The following is a 17,010-nucleotide window of genomic DNA, read 5'->3' on the forward strand; positions in this document are numbered from 1 at the left end:
TGTAGCGGTATCCAATTGCGTGCAGAGGGAGTTTGAAAGACAACCGTTTAACCCGCCCCTCGGATTGAGCCCTGTCTATGGTGAGATTCCAGACCAAACATCTTGATGTGGGTCTGGCTTGTCAGACTAACATGTGTATCTCGATGGGATACAAACGGCGGAAGTGATCTCCTGCGCGTTTCTTATGATCTCTATACCATATCGTGTAATGTTCTATGAAGTCCCTCCTTCAGAAACAGGTAACGAGGTCTGATTGGGCCAGCGCTTCCCATGTTGTGATTGGACAGCAGCTTAGCGCACTTTGCCCGGCCGCCTCTCACGTGGGAGCAACAAGACCACGACCATTAATGAAATAATTAATTATTTTGCGTGTTCTTTTGGGCGGAGGGTTAGTCAATATATATATATATATATATATTGGGGCAAAAACGTATTCTAGTCTAGTATTCTCACACTTAAACAATCCTGTAGCCCTGTAACAATCATTTGAATATACTCCAGGGTTTCTACTGATACAAAGCCATATGCTAATCGCTGAAGTAACCATTTAAGGGAACTTTATGAGAAAGACTACGCATATCCTGCATTAGGTCTTAAAGGGGCAGTAACCTTTACTCTGTTTAATGTCAAACAAAAGATAAGGACATCACTCACTGTGTATTAATCAATATTTATCTTCCTATATTATTATAATGATTCTTTCTAATTATGATTTTGCTTAAGAGAACCACTGATTGTCTCTTGTTTTCTAAAGTTTAAGTTTCTAAAGTTAAAGTTTGTTTTCTAAGAGATGTGTGATGTGTCACTAAACACTTGATAGCAACAAGGTGTTGTGGGTTTAGATTTTGGAGGTATCACACACTCCTAACATGCCAGGAGCAACAGTGTTTGCTCACTTAGCCCTGCTTCCAGATATGAAATATGGATTTGTCTTTCATTTAATTTATTATGTAATATATTTCCTTTTAATAAAATACTAAAGAGTCAATGTAAAGGCCATCAGAGTAGTTAAGCATTATTTTGATCATAGCTACATTATATGGTTTTATTATTACGGTATCAGGCTTTTATTTTGATAACCAAAAAAACGGAAGTATGAGAACGGAAATGTACCTGGCGAGCGCCGAAAAGACGAAAGGAAAGTCGGAAAGGTTCACGGTTAAAAACAGTTAAAACTACAAGGTTTAGCTTCAGTCAATTGGAGAACAAGGTTTGTAAAGAAATATATTTGAGCTATTTGAAATGTTTATCGTAAAATGTATAACTTTGTAATGCTATCGGATTGAAACTAGTGTAATGAGCTGTGTAACGTTCGAAATGTGATGGTAATGCATGGTTTATTTGCTTTTACTCAGCTCTTACGTTGGTTAATGACAAGGACGGCAATAAAATTCGCTTAACCATCAGTTCTGGCCTTCTCAATATTGATTGGATGCTACAGTAAGAGCTTGACCACCGCCACATGCTGCACAACGGGGCTAAAGGATCCATCGGCAATTCCCGCAAAGTCCAGCAGAGGGCAGAAGTTGGTCAGAAAATAAAACAGTTCAACGAAAGGTGCTCAAAATGGAAGAATCACAGGCTGCTTTAGTAAGTCAAATTGACATAAATGAACAGATCACAAACTTACAACAAGAAATTCAAGATTTAAAAGACTCACTTAAAGACGAAATTGAGGATAGATCAAACATTATAGATTCAATCAGGTGCAAGGAACGAATCTTAACAGAGTTTCAAGACAAAGCTCAAAGCATGTCAAGTTTGCCAAGACGTTCTGAAAGAGTTAAAGTACCAACAGAAAGGATGATAACATTCCAAAGGGAAGAAATGAGTAAAAGGGAAAAAAGACTAACAACTCTTTATGAACAATGGAAAATACAGGCACGCGAAACCAGAGAAAGGTTAAAGGTAGATATCACAGACAAGGAGATGTCAGAACTCGCAGACATAATAGAGAAAAGGAGAGATGATGTATTGAAGTCATATTCAGAAATAAGAAACCAAATGGCACCATCATCTGACATAAGGAGAAAGATTGATGCATGCGATGCAGTAACTCATGACATCGTAAAGATAATTCTGGAAAGATTAAGTGGTGTTGATGAGGATTTTGATGCAGAGCGCGAAAGAACTCGTTTACGTGGACTCTTAGAGCATGAGTATGCCCAGTCCATATATGGCTCAACCGCAGGTTCAAATCGCAGCCAACGGTCCTCAGCTTCACAGCTCACAGCAAAACGAGCCGACGCAGCAGCAGAGCTAGCTGCAAAGGAAGCTGAATATGAGATCGTACTAGAGGAACAAAGACAACCGGAAAGGATAAAAGCTCTAGAGGAGGAGCACAAGAAACAAATGGCAGCTCAAACATCAGAGTTGGAACGCTTGAAAGCACAGAGGGAAGTGAAAGCGGCTCGAGCCAGGTTTGAAGCATATAACAGAGAGTTATCACAGGTGGATGATGTAAAGTCAATTAAAAGTGAACAGGTGAGCCCATATTTCACACCCACACCAGCGCTCTCTTTCATTCCTGTGCAAACAGCTCCCCCTAGTGTCAGTCAACTAGCTCAAGCAGTGCAGGACAGCATTAAACTGAACAGACTTCCCACGCCAGAACCAACAGTGTTTAGTGGCGACCCTATAAGCTTCATTGAATGGAAATCCACTTTCTTATCACTGATTGAACAAAAGGGCATCTCAGCAGCAGACAAATTGTACTATTTGAAAAGATACGTAACAGGCCCAGCGCGAAAATGCCTTGAAGGCACTTTCTTTAGAAATGATGAGGAAGCATATAACGACGCTTGGCACAAACTAAACCAAAGGTACGGCCAGCCTTTCGTGATTCAGAAGGCATTTAGAGAAAGGCTATCAAATTGGCCTAAAGTGCAGTCTAGAGATGCTGATGGACTAAGGGCATTTGCAGATTTCATAAATGCATGCATGCTTGCAATGCCACATGTAAAGGGTCTACAAATACTCAATGACAGTGAAGAAAACCAAAAATTGTTGCACAAACTACCAGACTGGATAAACGCGAGATGGAACAGACAGGTAACAAAGACTTTAATGGAGGGCGGTGAGTTTCCAAGTTTTATTGCCTTTGCCTCCTTCCTCTCATTAGAAGCTGAAGTCGCCTGCAATCCAGTCACCTCCATTCATGCACTTCGCTGCACTGAAACAAACAGTGACAGAAGGAACACAAAGGAAATCAAAAGGAATAAGGCAAGTGTATATAACACAAACACCACGGAACAAAGTGATAAAAGGACAATAACAAAAATACTCAATGGCTCTCCATGCACAATGTGCCAAGGCACCCATCAACTTCACAAGTGCCCTGACCTCTTGAAAATGTCTCTAGAAAACAGAAAGAAGCATGTGAAAGACAATAGACTTTGTTATGGCTGTCTAAAACCAGGACACAGTGCTAAGGACTGCAAACGGCGCCTCACTTGTGAAACTTGCACAAAGCGACACCCGACATGTCTTCATGATGAAAACTACAGGAATGGTCTGCAAAGAGAAACACGTGTGAGCACAAACCATGCAGCTCAAGGTAGCTCATCTGAAACAGCAACAGCCATGTCACTCAACGTTGCCAGATCTGAACAGTCAGTCAGCACCTCAATGATAGTTCCAGTATGGCTGTCCACTACCACTAATCCACTCAAGGAAAAGCTGGTCTATGCCTTATTAGACACACAGAGCGACACTGTATTCATTGATCAGGATGTCACACATGAGCTGCAGGCAGATGTTTGTCCAGTAAAGTTGAAACTAACAACTATGATGGGTAAAAATGCAGTTGTAAGCAGTGGAAAGGTGTCTGATCTCTTAGTGAGGGGTTATAATTCAGCCACAGTCATTAAGCTCCCCACTGCATACACAAAGGATTACATACCTGCTAACAGAGAACACATACCTACATGTGAAACAGCCAAACAATGGAGTCACTTGCTGCCGATTGTAGACGAGGTCCCTCCACTCCTCGGTTGTGAAGTAAGTCTTCTCATAGGCTATACTTGTCCTAGAGCTCTCGCACCCAAACAAGTAATCTTAGGCAAAGAAAATGAGCCATATGCCATTCACACTGATTTGGGATGGAGCATAGTTGGCAACTCGACACCATACCACGAAACCTATTCAGTGAGCAGTCTCTGTCACCGAATCATTGTTAAAGAAATCCCTCCCTCAACTCCAGCAGATGCAATACGTGTTTTGGAGAGAGATTTCAAAGAGACTGACGGGAATGAAAAGACGGTGTCACAAGAGGACTTAGTATTCCTTCAGAAACTCGAGCATGGCATAACACAGACTGAAAATGGACATTTTGAAATGCCATTACCATTTAAAGAAAGACCACAAATGCCGGATAACAGACAACTCGCCGAAACCAGGCTAAATCAGCTCAAGCGCAAATTTCTGAAAGATGAAAAATACAAAAGGGAATACATGAAATATATGAGTGACATCATCAAAAGGGGTGACGCTGAAAAGACTGACGAGGATGGACCGCCCGGAGAGACATGGTACATACCGCACCACGGCATCTATCATCCAAAGAAACCTGATCGGTTGCGCGTGGTCTTCGACTGCTCCGCAAAACACAAAGGCACCTGTCTTAATGAGCATTTACTGAACGGTCCAGATATGATCAACAACTTAACTGGTGTGCTTGTGCGCTTCAGACAGCACCAAGTAGCTCTCATGTGCGACATCGAAAAAATGTTTCACCAGTTCGAAGTCAAAGAAAATGATCGCAACTACTTACGCTTCGTATGGTGGAAAGATGAAGATATGAACAGCCAGCCACAAGCGTACAGGATGACAGTACACCTCTTTGGTGCTGTTTCATCACCCGGTTGTGCGAACTATGGACTCAAACATTTAGCCAAAGAGAACAGTTCCGCATATCCAGTTGGCTCACAGTTCGTAGCAAGAGACTTCTATGTAGACGACGGAGTCACCAGCGCAGAGACAGTAAAGGATGCTATACGACTGGCAAAGGAAGCACGTGAACTGTGCGCAAAGGGTGGACTAAGGTTACACAAATTCGTGTCCAACAACTCTGAAGTTTTAAAAAGCATTCCAGCTTCAGAGCATGCAACAGATACAAGAACAAAGGACTTGACTTTTAATGAGACACAGACTGAAAGAGCACTTGGCATTTATTGGAATGTGGAGAAGGATTGCTTTACTTTTAACATCACGCTAAAGGACCAACCACCAACCAGGCGCGGCATCTTGTCCACAGTCGCAGCAATATACGACCCCCTTGGCTTCATTGCTCCCTATGTACTCAAGGGAAAGAGGATTCTCCAAGAAATGTGTCGTCAAGGAACAGACTGGGACGACCCGCTACCTGAGCAGCTTAAGCCACCGTGGGAGTTATGGAAAGGAGATCTACACAATCTAAAAAATGTGCAAATCAGCAGATGTTATGTTCCTGCAGATTTTGGAGAAGTGGTAAAAAGAGAAATACACCACTTTTCTGATGCAAGTGCCACAGGATATGGACAGTGTTCTTATTTCAGACTCATAAACAAAAAGGAAGAGGTCCACTGTACCTTCATCATGGGCAAAGCACGCGTCTCTCCAACAAAGATCACCAGGATCCCAAGGTTAGAGCTTACCGCAGCCACAGTATCAGTCGCTGTAAGTAACACGCTAAGAGAGGAACTGCTCTATGACAATATTGAAGAGTTCTTCTGGACAGACTCAAAAGTCACTCTAGGATACATAAACAACGACGCGAGGCGGTTTCACACGTTTGCCGCTAATAGAGTGCAAAAAATCCGCAACAGTACCTCACTGCAACAATGGTTTTATGTGCCTACCAGCGAAAACCCAGCAGATATAGCATCCAGGGGCACATCTGTAAATGAACTGCTTTCATCTAATTGGTTCACAGGCCCTCACTTCCTGTGGGAAAAGAAAATACAGCTTCAAACAAAAGAGACCATTGTACTTACAGTAGGAGACCCAGAGGTGAGAAAGGTACATACACTAAGCACTGAAACCGTTGAACATACAAGCCTTAGTGACCGACTCACAAGGTTCTCATCCTGGTCCCGTGCAGTCAGCGCAGTCGCACGTCTCAGACGATACCTGCTCAAAGACAAATCAAAGACACTCACAACTGTAACTGAAAGACAAAATACAGAAACTGTGATTATCAAAGACTTACAAAGACAAGCATATCAAAACGAAATCGAGACATTAAACAAAGGCAAACCACTTCCAAAGAGCAACAAAATGTACAACTTGGATGTTTTCCTTGACAGGGACAATGTGCTTAAGGTGGGAGGAAGGCTCCATCACTCATCTCTTCCCAGCTCATTTAAACATCCAACAATCATTCCCAGAGAACATCACGTCACAAAACTGATAATTGCTCATTGCCATGAGAGGGTCAATCATCAGGGAAAGGGCTACACAATGAATGAGATACGATCCACGGGCTATTGGATTCCAAAGTTAAGTCAAACGGTTGCATCTTACATTCGCCAGTGTGTGTTTTGCCGGAAACAAAGGAGACCTGTGGAAGGACATAAAATGAGAGACTTACCATCAGAAAGAATTGAACGCTCTCCGCCTTTCACATACTGTGGTATGGACGTTTTTGGACCGTTCCTGACCAAACAAGCAGGGAAAGAATATAAAAGGTATGGCCTCCTCTTCACGTGCTTTTATTCACGTGCAATTCATGTTGAAATGTTAGAAGACCTATCAACGGACACCTTTATAAATGGACTCAGATGCTTCATCGCTCTAAGAGGCTCTGTCAGACAAATAAAATGTGATCAGGGTACTAACTTTGTTGGTGCCAAAAACGAACTGAGTGCAACACAAAGCGAAATTGACATCAGCAAACTGACAACCTTCCTTGCAGATAACCAATGTGATTTTGTCCTAAACACACCTCATGCTAGCCACGCAGGTGGAGTATGGGAACGGCAGATACGGACTGTGAGAAACGTTCTTAATGCAACACTGGCTCTCACACCAGGTCGACTAACCGACTCCTCACTCAGAACCTTCTTATATGAAGCGGCTGCTATCGTAAACAGCCGCCCCCTTACAACAGACAGTCTCAACGATCCAAACAGCTTGGAGCCGCTAACTCCAAATCATCTCGTCACAATGAAAACATCAACTCCTCTGCCCCCCCCAGGACAGTTCGTTAAGGAGGACTTATATGCACAAAAACGATGGCGTCATGTACAGTACTTGCTTGAACAATTCTGGAGCAGATGGAAAAGGGAGTACTTGCAGAACATAATGGTCAGACAAAAATGGCACAAGCCTAAAAGAAACATGCAAATAGGCGACATAGTAATGGACAAGGATGAAATGCAACCACGATCACAGTGGAAGCTTGGACGAATCTTGGACACTGTAAAAGATACAGATGGACTTGTCAGAAAGGTCAAAATAGGCTTTGCAGACAGAAATCTTAACAAAAGAGGTCAACGGGTGAACAAAATGTCTGTAGTAGAACGTCCAGTACATAAGTTAGTTCTGCTACTAGAAGATGGTGAAAGGTACATTTGTAATGCTTAAGTGTATTGAAATGATGACGTTACAGTTGTAACATGTTTCTTAGGTTATTTCTGCATTCCGGTTATGTAACTTTAACTTGAAGAAATTATTTGTGTTTTTATATGTGTAACAGCAAATAATTTGGTGGGAGTGTAAAGGCCTTCAGAGTAGTTAAGCATTATTTTGATCATAGCTACATTATATGGTTTTATTGTTACGGTATCAGGCTTTTATTTTGATAACCAAAAAACCGGAAGTATGAGAACGGAAATGTACCTGGCGAGCGCCGAAAAGACGAAAGGAAAGTCGGAAAGGTTCACGGTTAAAAACAGTTAAAACTACAAGGTTTAGCTTCAGTCAATTGGAGAACAAGGTTTGTAAAGAAATATATTTGAGCTATTTGAAATCTTTATCGTAAAATGTATAACTTTGTAATGCTATCGGATTGAAACTAGTGTAATGAGCTGTGTAACGTTCGAAATGTGATGGTAATGCATGGTTTATTTGCTTTTACTCAGCTCTTACGTTGGTTAATGACAAGGACGGCAATAAAATTCACTTAACCATCAGTTCTGGCCTTCTCAATATTGATTGGATGCTACAGTCAAGATGGATATTGCCTGTACTACTGTCTGTAACTCTCACTGAGAGAGAGCACATGTTATCAGTATGTTTTGGGTTAGAACTGGAGCTTAATCAGCTCCAACCTTGGAGAAACTGTGTATCTGTATATGTGCACAATATTATGTGTTACAGATCAGTGTTGAGGTGGTGTACAATGGGCACCCTACGAGATGGGTGGACTTGTTGTTCTGGGCAAGCTTGCGCCTGTTCCAGACCTGGAAGGTCACTACGGGCCTAATTCCGGGTTGAAAGCGTAAACAAGTGACGTGCATCTGATTAACTGACAATGTGTGGAAATTTACCATGTGCATTTTTTTCTGAGCCAGTCAGAATCATCCAACTTGCAGTAATGACGTGGATAGACCTTGAAAACAGTATAACTGTTGGGACAATTGTATGTACATTAGGCAGGGCGATTAGGCGGTGAAAGAGGGAGTGTGGCCTATGAACTCCTTGAGACTTGAAGCTGGTTTCATCTGCTGAAACTGCAAACTATTCTTAAGTACATTTTTCTTTTAATTCATTACTCTTTTTTCACTACTGGTCTTGGGTCATAAACTGTTATCCCCTAACAGCACACTATGTAGTTTTTGCTGCTAGAGGTCGCCTATTCAAAACAAAGACGTAGCTTGATGATGCCGAGATTGAGCGCGGATTCATGGGAGATTTTGTCTTCACCTCACAGCTGGTGGAAAAGAATGGGGACGGGATGTGTGCTGAAATCATGTTCATGGATGAGATTATTAACGTTTCTGTATTATGGAGCGGAGCGGGGCTGAGTGCTGTGGGAGCTGAACGAGGCTGCTGGAGCGGTTGCTGTCGAGCCGAGCCGAGCCGAGCCGAGCCGAGCCGACACACGGCTTGACAGCAGCACAACTTTTATGATGCCACAGTTGCCGCTTCCACTTCTTCCGGTCAAGCGGATGTGGGGAAATGCAGCTGTGTTTTATCATATTAGATACATTTGAGTGTGTTGAAAATTATACTATAAAGTTACTATATGTGTTTGCTCCACAGCTGCTATGATGATCCAAAAATCTTACATATTGTGCCTTCAATTTGCAAATTAGATACAAAGATACTGGGGAAACCCACTTTTTACACACATATTGCAAAAAGCAAAATGATATATCAAATCATTCTGTTATATCTTTCATAACATTGAGAATCATATTTTTTACGACTATTGGCATAAAAAATACTGTAACCTAAAAATTGATTGGTGATTTAAAAAAAAAATTTTTTTTTGCATAATCAGTTTTTTTATGTTGACAAGGGTCAATTTGTATTTATTTATTTATTTATTTATTTATTTATTGTCAAAGACAATGTACAAAATGTATTAATCTTACAAAAAGATGTTTTGTTCCAGAATTAGCTAATGCTAGTTTCCATCTGCTTACATGCTATTGCTAAACAATCACACAACTTTTTTTTTCCTGTTTCTCAGAAGGATATGATCATACTGCCTGCACTATCGGAAGCAATGAGTCAACAATATGAACTTTGTCTATAAAATCTAAAAAAATCCGTACACATATATTTCACTCATTTTTTCACACATATTTTGCACAAAAAAAAGAGGAAAAGAAAATCTGCACAGAAGATTTTGTCAGTATGTATAGGCTATAATTAAAAACCACACTGCATGCCAACAAGACATTGCGTGGGCCTTTTTGCTAGCCTTTTTGCTGTCATCTGAGCACATGTGGTTAGACCAAAGTAAAGATGATGTGCGATACACAGCAGGATGTTGGAGATGATCGAGGGTCTCATGAAACTGCTTACTTTCACATACTGTCCATTCAACCCAAAGGCATTACAACAACATTGATATAACACATTTCAGTGAAACAAAATATTTACACATATAAAATGGAGCAGACATAACTCTTTTAATGCATATTCCCTTAGATCATAAATAGCCAAATTGCTGGCATTATGATGTGAACAATTTTGACCATGAATATAGACACAGTCACAGAACTAAATTTTTATTTGCTGATTTACTTATTTTCAGATTTAAATTACAATCTGGTTTGTAAAAATCAGTATATTTTAGTGTATCGCTTATAAAGTTATTCACTGACAAAAAAAAAATCCCATCACAAACTCTTAATACTCAGGACACAGGCAATATAATTAAATGATTAAAAAAATGAGTTTGTAATAATAAAATAATTTATAGAATGGAAATTTAACATGACATTGCACATATGAGATATATTTGAAGTGCAGGGTGCATGGGGAAATGTTTCAGACTCAATTTGCAAGTGAAGGTGTGGGCGTTCAGCATCGGCCGTTCTTCTCTCACCATGCTGCTCTTTTCATCTCAAACCCGTGTGGTTAGATCAAAACAAGTAACAGCATCCAGAGTAACAGCAGACAGTAACCGACAAAAAGAGCACCTGCTCAGTCTGCATTGACCTTTCGGGATAAAAATCTGTAGACAGAGAAACACAGAGAAAGCCACACCAGTATGCAATATAGTGACTTTATGGATGATATCTGAAATATATAAACCTGAGAAATCCAGTCTCTCACATGCACAATTTCCATTTTGACTTTTGAGTTTATAAAGCTCATGCCTTGGCACTTAAAACATCAGTAACAAACAGCGACAGGCCTCTGAGGACAGACGCATTGACTGGAAGTTTAATTCTAAGTTAATGAAGTGAAAGAGAACTGCATTACGCGGTCATTCTAGGACAGTGCTTCTCAAACTTGTCCTGAGGACTCCCCACCAGTGCACATTTTGTACATCTCTCTCATCCGCCGCACCTAATTTAACTCATCAGCTCATTAGACTTTAATTGGGTGTGTCTGATGAGCCAAACATCCAATAGGCAATAATTGGGGGAGTCCTCAAAATGAGAAGCTCTGTTCAAGATATGGTCCCATGGCCCCAACGCCAAAGTAAATGTAAGTAGCATGTTATTTTATGTTGGCAACATGCTTCTCTATAACTAAGAAGTTGACTAACTAGCACCTTTGAGGACTGCAGATCACTGTGAAAACTGTAAGGTTCCCACTTTTTCCAGGACTTTAGGACATTTTCAATTTTACGAAGGAAATGAAAGAGTGATCATGCCAAATATTGCTCTCTAAGTCAGAGATACCTCACAATTCTTACTTTGTAAATCACAATTGCAAGTTTATATCAATATTATGTGGTTAGGAATCAATTTTCAAGGTTTTCAAGGTTTTCCTTACACATGTCTTTCCATCTACAAGGTATAGCTTTTGCACAAGTGACACAGGCAATAAAGATCCTCCCACTGTAGACTAGTAAGGGATTCTTTCTTTCTTATTTTGTTTCTCCTTGAAGGCCAAACTGGGTGGCATTTGATGGTAAGATTGCCATAGGCTAGTCAAAAGTGGTACATCTAACATTCTTTCAGAACTTTGTAACTGCAGACATGAGCACCTCGACGCATTGTTGGATACTGTTATGTTGTTGTATGTTTGCTTCACACAGTAAGTTATCTGACTTTTTTTTTTTTAGTTAAGAACATTCGTTCTCAAGTATTTCACCTCATTCATTTTAAAGAGTAACTATTTAATCTGATATTCATGTCATAATATCTTACCGTTTTTTTAAATATTTTTTTTATTATTATTCTCTTGTTTGCAGTGAATTGCTCGTTCCTCCTAGATCAGTCACCAGAACTCATACACGTCTCAGTGGGTGGCACTGTACAATTAAGATGTACATTTGAGCAGAAAGTTCAGTACTGCTATAATACTGCATCATGGCAAAAACTGAACCTACGGACTGGTAAACTCACAACGGCAAGGTTTGAGTCTCATAATCCTCATGATGATAAAACTTGCGTTCTTACTATTACAAAACTAACACTGAACGATTCAGGTTTGTACTATTGCTTTGGCCATTTAAGCACAATGGCTATTATCGGCAGTGGGAGCAGGGTGATCGTAACAGGTAAATCTGGAGTTAAATCTCATCAGCACCTCAATGGGTCACGTTCACTATAACAGATTTACATTTTGATGATATCTGTTGTAGATCACTCAGTTGTGGAACTATCCATCTTATACTCACCGCAAGAACCTGTCTCATCATCGGTACCACTGCAGTGTCTTGTGACTGGAGTTGTCCCGTCTCAGGTGCGGGTGTTCTGGAGGATTGGAGAGCAAGCACATGTTGGATGGACCGAATCCGCCTGGACAGACGCCACTGATTCAGCCACAGAATTCACACGAGCTCATCTCTCCATTCCTGCAGAGGAGTGGACAAAAGCTGATGAGATCCAATGCATTGCTGAATATGATGCCAAGAATGTGTCCAAAACTCTGAATCTATATGGTGCGTATCGTCCAAATTCAAAATTATAATTTAATTAAGAACTTATCACTGCAACTCTGAAAAATTCAAGAACTCAAGTAGAAATTAAAAACTTTTGACAAATTAAATAAACGGAAACAAAAATGTTAATATAAAATGATGATGAAAACATTTTTAAAAGTAGAAAAACTTGGAATACAATGTTAAAGCATTGCACTTTTAGTTATTAATTAACTGATAACTAATTACTATTGTCATCGCTATATTTCAGAAACCAGACCAATCTACTCCAGGCTTCTGCTGTACGCCGGCTGCGTGGCAGCGCTCCTTACCATACTTTTAACCGTCATTATGTCTGTGGGATTATACCGTGGTAAGAATTTAGTGCTTCTGATTCTAGTCTATTGTTGTAAATAGTTTACTAAGAAACGTATAGTATGTTTCCTAATCGGTGAGTAAGGTTTGAATTTCCAAAACTGATTGCCTCTAAAATGAGTTTTGTTTTGCTGGCTGTGCTTTAGTCAGGTTTGTTTGATTGGAAGTTAATAATGAGTGAGTTATCAGTTATCTGACAAACAATCTAACATATAATCTTTATATATGTATTGATTAACATGACACTAATGAGGAGAAAATGTTAACACGTATGAAAATCTTATTGAAACAAGCAGGTCATAAGTCTTCTGAAATTCCGCATTAGTAACATTTTTCTTAAAAAAAATCATGGGTAATTCTGGAGGGAATATGTATAAAAGTGCACAAAAGTGGAACCAAAATGATTTAAATATAAATTTTAGCACTTGATCAACAATTTTGAGTTTAAACACAAAGGTGAAATTGTCTAGCTGATTACCAGAAGTGGCTTTTTTTATTTTTGAATAATAAAAATTTCTCTATTACAATTCTCAGATATGTCGGTGAACAAAAAATCCAGAGGGTCAGTATTTCAACTTGTACCTAATGAACTTCAAAAGAGTACTATACAAATAATCAAAGCAACTGAGGCTAACCGTAAAATGTTTTTCATTTTTAGGCTCACAAGAAAAGACGCCCACCGCAAAATTTCATATGGTAACATGACCTTTCCAACCTAAAACTATGTATAATGTAGCCTATTATATTATGCAATAATAGCTGAAAAGTATGTGAGAAAAAAACTGCAACACATGTGTCTATTCACCCTTTAACAGGTAAACAGAGCACATTGAGAGAAGAGAGTTTACCTATGGTACAAGGTACAGAAAATTGTGAAGACTGAAATAAATCACTACAATTTTTACGGTCTTCTGAAAAAAAAAAAAAAAATAGATTTTGCTATTACAAAGTAATTTAATGTATGCTATTTAGAACATTTACCAGAACTGTTTGTTTTTGGGTTTTGTTTGTTTCCAAAAAGATGGCAACTTTTTTTTATTAGCAGACGTCATTCTAGTGAGATGAATGATTAAATAATAAGCTAGCTCTAAATATGTATTATACCATATGAATGAACAAGGCTTGTGATAACATTAAACAGAAAAGAAGATCTTATATTTGGTTACTGAAGTTTGATATAAATCTCACATTGTTGTAGGGTGTGTGTTATATTGGTGAAAGTTTTATCGGAGCTTGACAGATGTGGTCACTAATGTTGTGGAATAGAAAAATGCTGTCTGCAGATTCTTTAAAAATGCTCTTTTGTATTACATGGCTCTCTAGATCATTTGATTTTGATAATTGTGGCATTGCAGAGTTAAACATTTATGTCTGATGACCAATAAACATATTTGATGGTTGACCGTGGCAGCTTGCAAATTTCTTGTATTACACACACACACACACACACACACACACACACACACACACACACACACACACAAACACACACAGACACACTCACACACACGTGGTTCACTACACTAAAAAAATTACTTGTTGAATTTACTTTAAAAAGATGTGGTCAGTGGTTGCACAAAACTATATTGAGCAATTTTTACAAATAACAATTTTACAGAAACTCGTCAATGTCCAACATAACTGAACATTAACATAAACTAATAACATCTTTCCCTTTACTGAAAAACACATAAAATAACACTTCATTCCATACATTTTCTCTCCTAACGCAGTCCCTTGCAAAGCTGGGAACTACAGATCCACTACTCAGTTAGTTATGTCAGAACACATATTTCATGTAGTTTTAACGCAAATTAATTAAGTAAACTTCAGTTTTAAATATATTAGGCTGATTGAACACATTTCGACACAACTTAATTTAATTAAGTAAAGTAAACCTAATTTAAATGTGTCTTATCTAAGGGCCTGAATCATTTTTTTGAGTGTATCTTTGTGGGGACTCTCCATAGACTTAATGTTTTTTATACCGTACAAACTGTACATTCTATCCCCCCTACGCTGCCCTTAAACCTACCCATCACAGGAAACATTCTGCATTTTTACTTTCTCAAAGAAACTCATCCTATATGATTTATAAGCCTTTTGAAAAGTGGGGAGTTCTGGGGACCGGCTGATAGAGATCAACGTAGGTGATCTCAGGGTTTATATCCTTATGGGGACATTTGGTCCCCACAATGTAATATAAACAAGGACACACACCTATGTGGTTTACAGGGACTCTCCATAGGCATAATGGATTTCATACAGTACAAACCGTATTTTCTATCCCCTTACACTGCCCCTGCCCCTAAACCTACCCATCACAGGAAACATTTTTACTTTCTCAAAAAAAAAACATCATTTAGTATGTTTTTAAGGCCATTTGAATTATGAGGACATTTGATATGTCCTCATAAACCACATTTATAGTGTAATACCAGTGTAATACATGTAGTTATACAAATTTGTGTCCTCATAAACCACATAAACAGGCTCACACACACACACACACACACACACACACACACACACACACACACACACACACACACACACACACACACACACACACACACACACACACACACACACACACACACACACACACACACACACACACACACACACACACAAATAACTAATTGGACAAACTCAATTTAATTGAGGGCAGGGCAATTAAATATAATTCAGTTGGTCCAACTCAATTTGATCAAATACAGTTTAAATGCAATTGATACATTTATAAAATAATCTTTCAAGCTTGTCAAACTTAAATTAAACATTTAATTGGAAAATCAATTATATGCTGTTAGAATTCATCAATTTACACAATGCTAAAAGAAAAAAATAGGAAAAGATTGGTTATTTAGATCTTCCCACAGCTTAAACACAGGCGCCACTCTTCAGCATAATGGTAACCATATTTCAAAAATATTACAGAAACTCCTCTAAAGGTACAACATAACTGACCAACACATTAACATCATATTTCACTTTACTGAAACCCATATTATAACGCTTTAATCCCTAAATTTACTCACCTAATGCAGTCCCTTGTAAAGCATGCTAGTACAGATCTACTGCCCATCATGTCAACAAAAAATGATTCATGTAATTCTAACAGAAATTAATAGGTAAACATCAGTTTCAAATACATTAGGTTGATTGAACACGATTAAAATTAAGTTTAATGAATTAATGAATTTTAACAAATCATGTTACTGTAGCTTTTTTAATTAAACTGAATAATATTTTTGAGTGTTGAAATAACTCATCTTGTGTCTCAAAACAAGCAGTAAAAATGGTTGGTGGACTTGTTTTAATTTGAATATTTATGCATATTCAAATTAAATGTACAATGTTATGAATGTACAATGCTATGAAAGTATAACTTGTTGGATTTGGAATGGGGCATAAGGCAGCAAAATATTCCATTAAACAGTAACATAAAATCATTTTGAGAGACTGAGAAAGTTGCTATCTTTGGAAGCCCAGCCATTGGCCATTGTTGCCGTGTGGCTTTGGATTTAAATAGTAGATTCAAAACTTTATAAAGTCTTGTCCTCACTATATAATTGCTACTCCTTTTTCTATATTCTGTGGTTTTTGACCAATAAAATATGATTATAAATGTAAAATGTTCTTGGACTTGGAACCACAGTGCAGGTACAAGACAATGTATGGTCTCTTGTTTTAACCTTACTCTGGTTTAAATGCTTGTGGTTAGACATAAGCTGCATAACAGGATGTTAGATGAGGAGCTCAAAAATGCACACCTGCTTTTATTGTCCATTTTTGCAGCAAATCCACTTGCATTACTTAAGCCTTGTTTTATTTTGGACCTTATAACTTTGTGTTGATATATTTCTCATTGTCATCCCCACATGACCTAAGTAACCACATTAAGGGTGATATGAAATACATATGCAAATCTGTATTAGGGCACTCTAAAAATATATTTTAGAATATAATAAACAATTAATGATAAGTTTAGAGTTGAATTAGAGCAAAAGTTTGAATATTCTCATCAGATTCCTTTGTTTTATAATACCAAATATGGAATAATTGGATACCAAAAATGAAAATTCTGACATGATTTACTATCTATCTCATGCCTTTCCAAACCTGTAGCTATCTTTCTTCTGTGGAACAAAAAAGAAGAC

General features: G+C 38.5%; 1 protein-coding gene across 1 annotated transcript; it reads left to right on the top strand.

Annotated features, from left to right (window-relative positions):
* The first annotated feature begins 10,013 nt into the window (after positions 1-10,013).
* LOC137047797 (uncharacterized) lies at positions 10,014-14,235 on the top strand. Its single transcript, XM_067425676.1, has 8 exons — positions 10,014-11,088; positions 11,495-11,643; positions 11,801-12,109; positions 12,194-12,493; positions 12,744-12,845; positions 13,382-13,409; positions 13,506-13,543; positions 13,663-14,235. The coding sequence occupies exons 2-8, from the start codon at positions 11,586-11,588 to the stop codon at positions 13,728-13,730; spliced, it is 903 nt and encodes a 300-aa protein (XP_067281777.1). The 5' UTR covers positions 10,014-11,088; positions 11,495-11,585; the 3' UTR covers positions 13,731-14,235.
* The last annotated feature ends 2,775 nt before the right edge of the window (positions 14,236-17,010 follow it).

Source organism: Pseudorasbora parva, chromosome 19, assembly GCF_024679245.1.
Source record: "Pseudorasbora parva isolate DD20220531a chromosome 19, ASM2467924v1, whole genome shotgun sequence".
In the NCBI taxonomy this organism is placed as follows: Eukaryota; Metazoa; Chordata; class Actinopteri; order Cypriniformes; family Gobionidae; genus Pseudorasbora; species Pseudorasbora parva.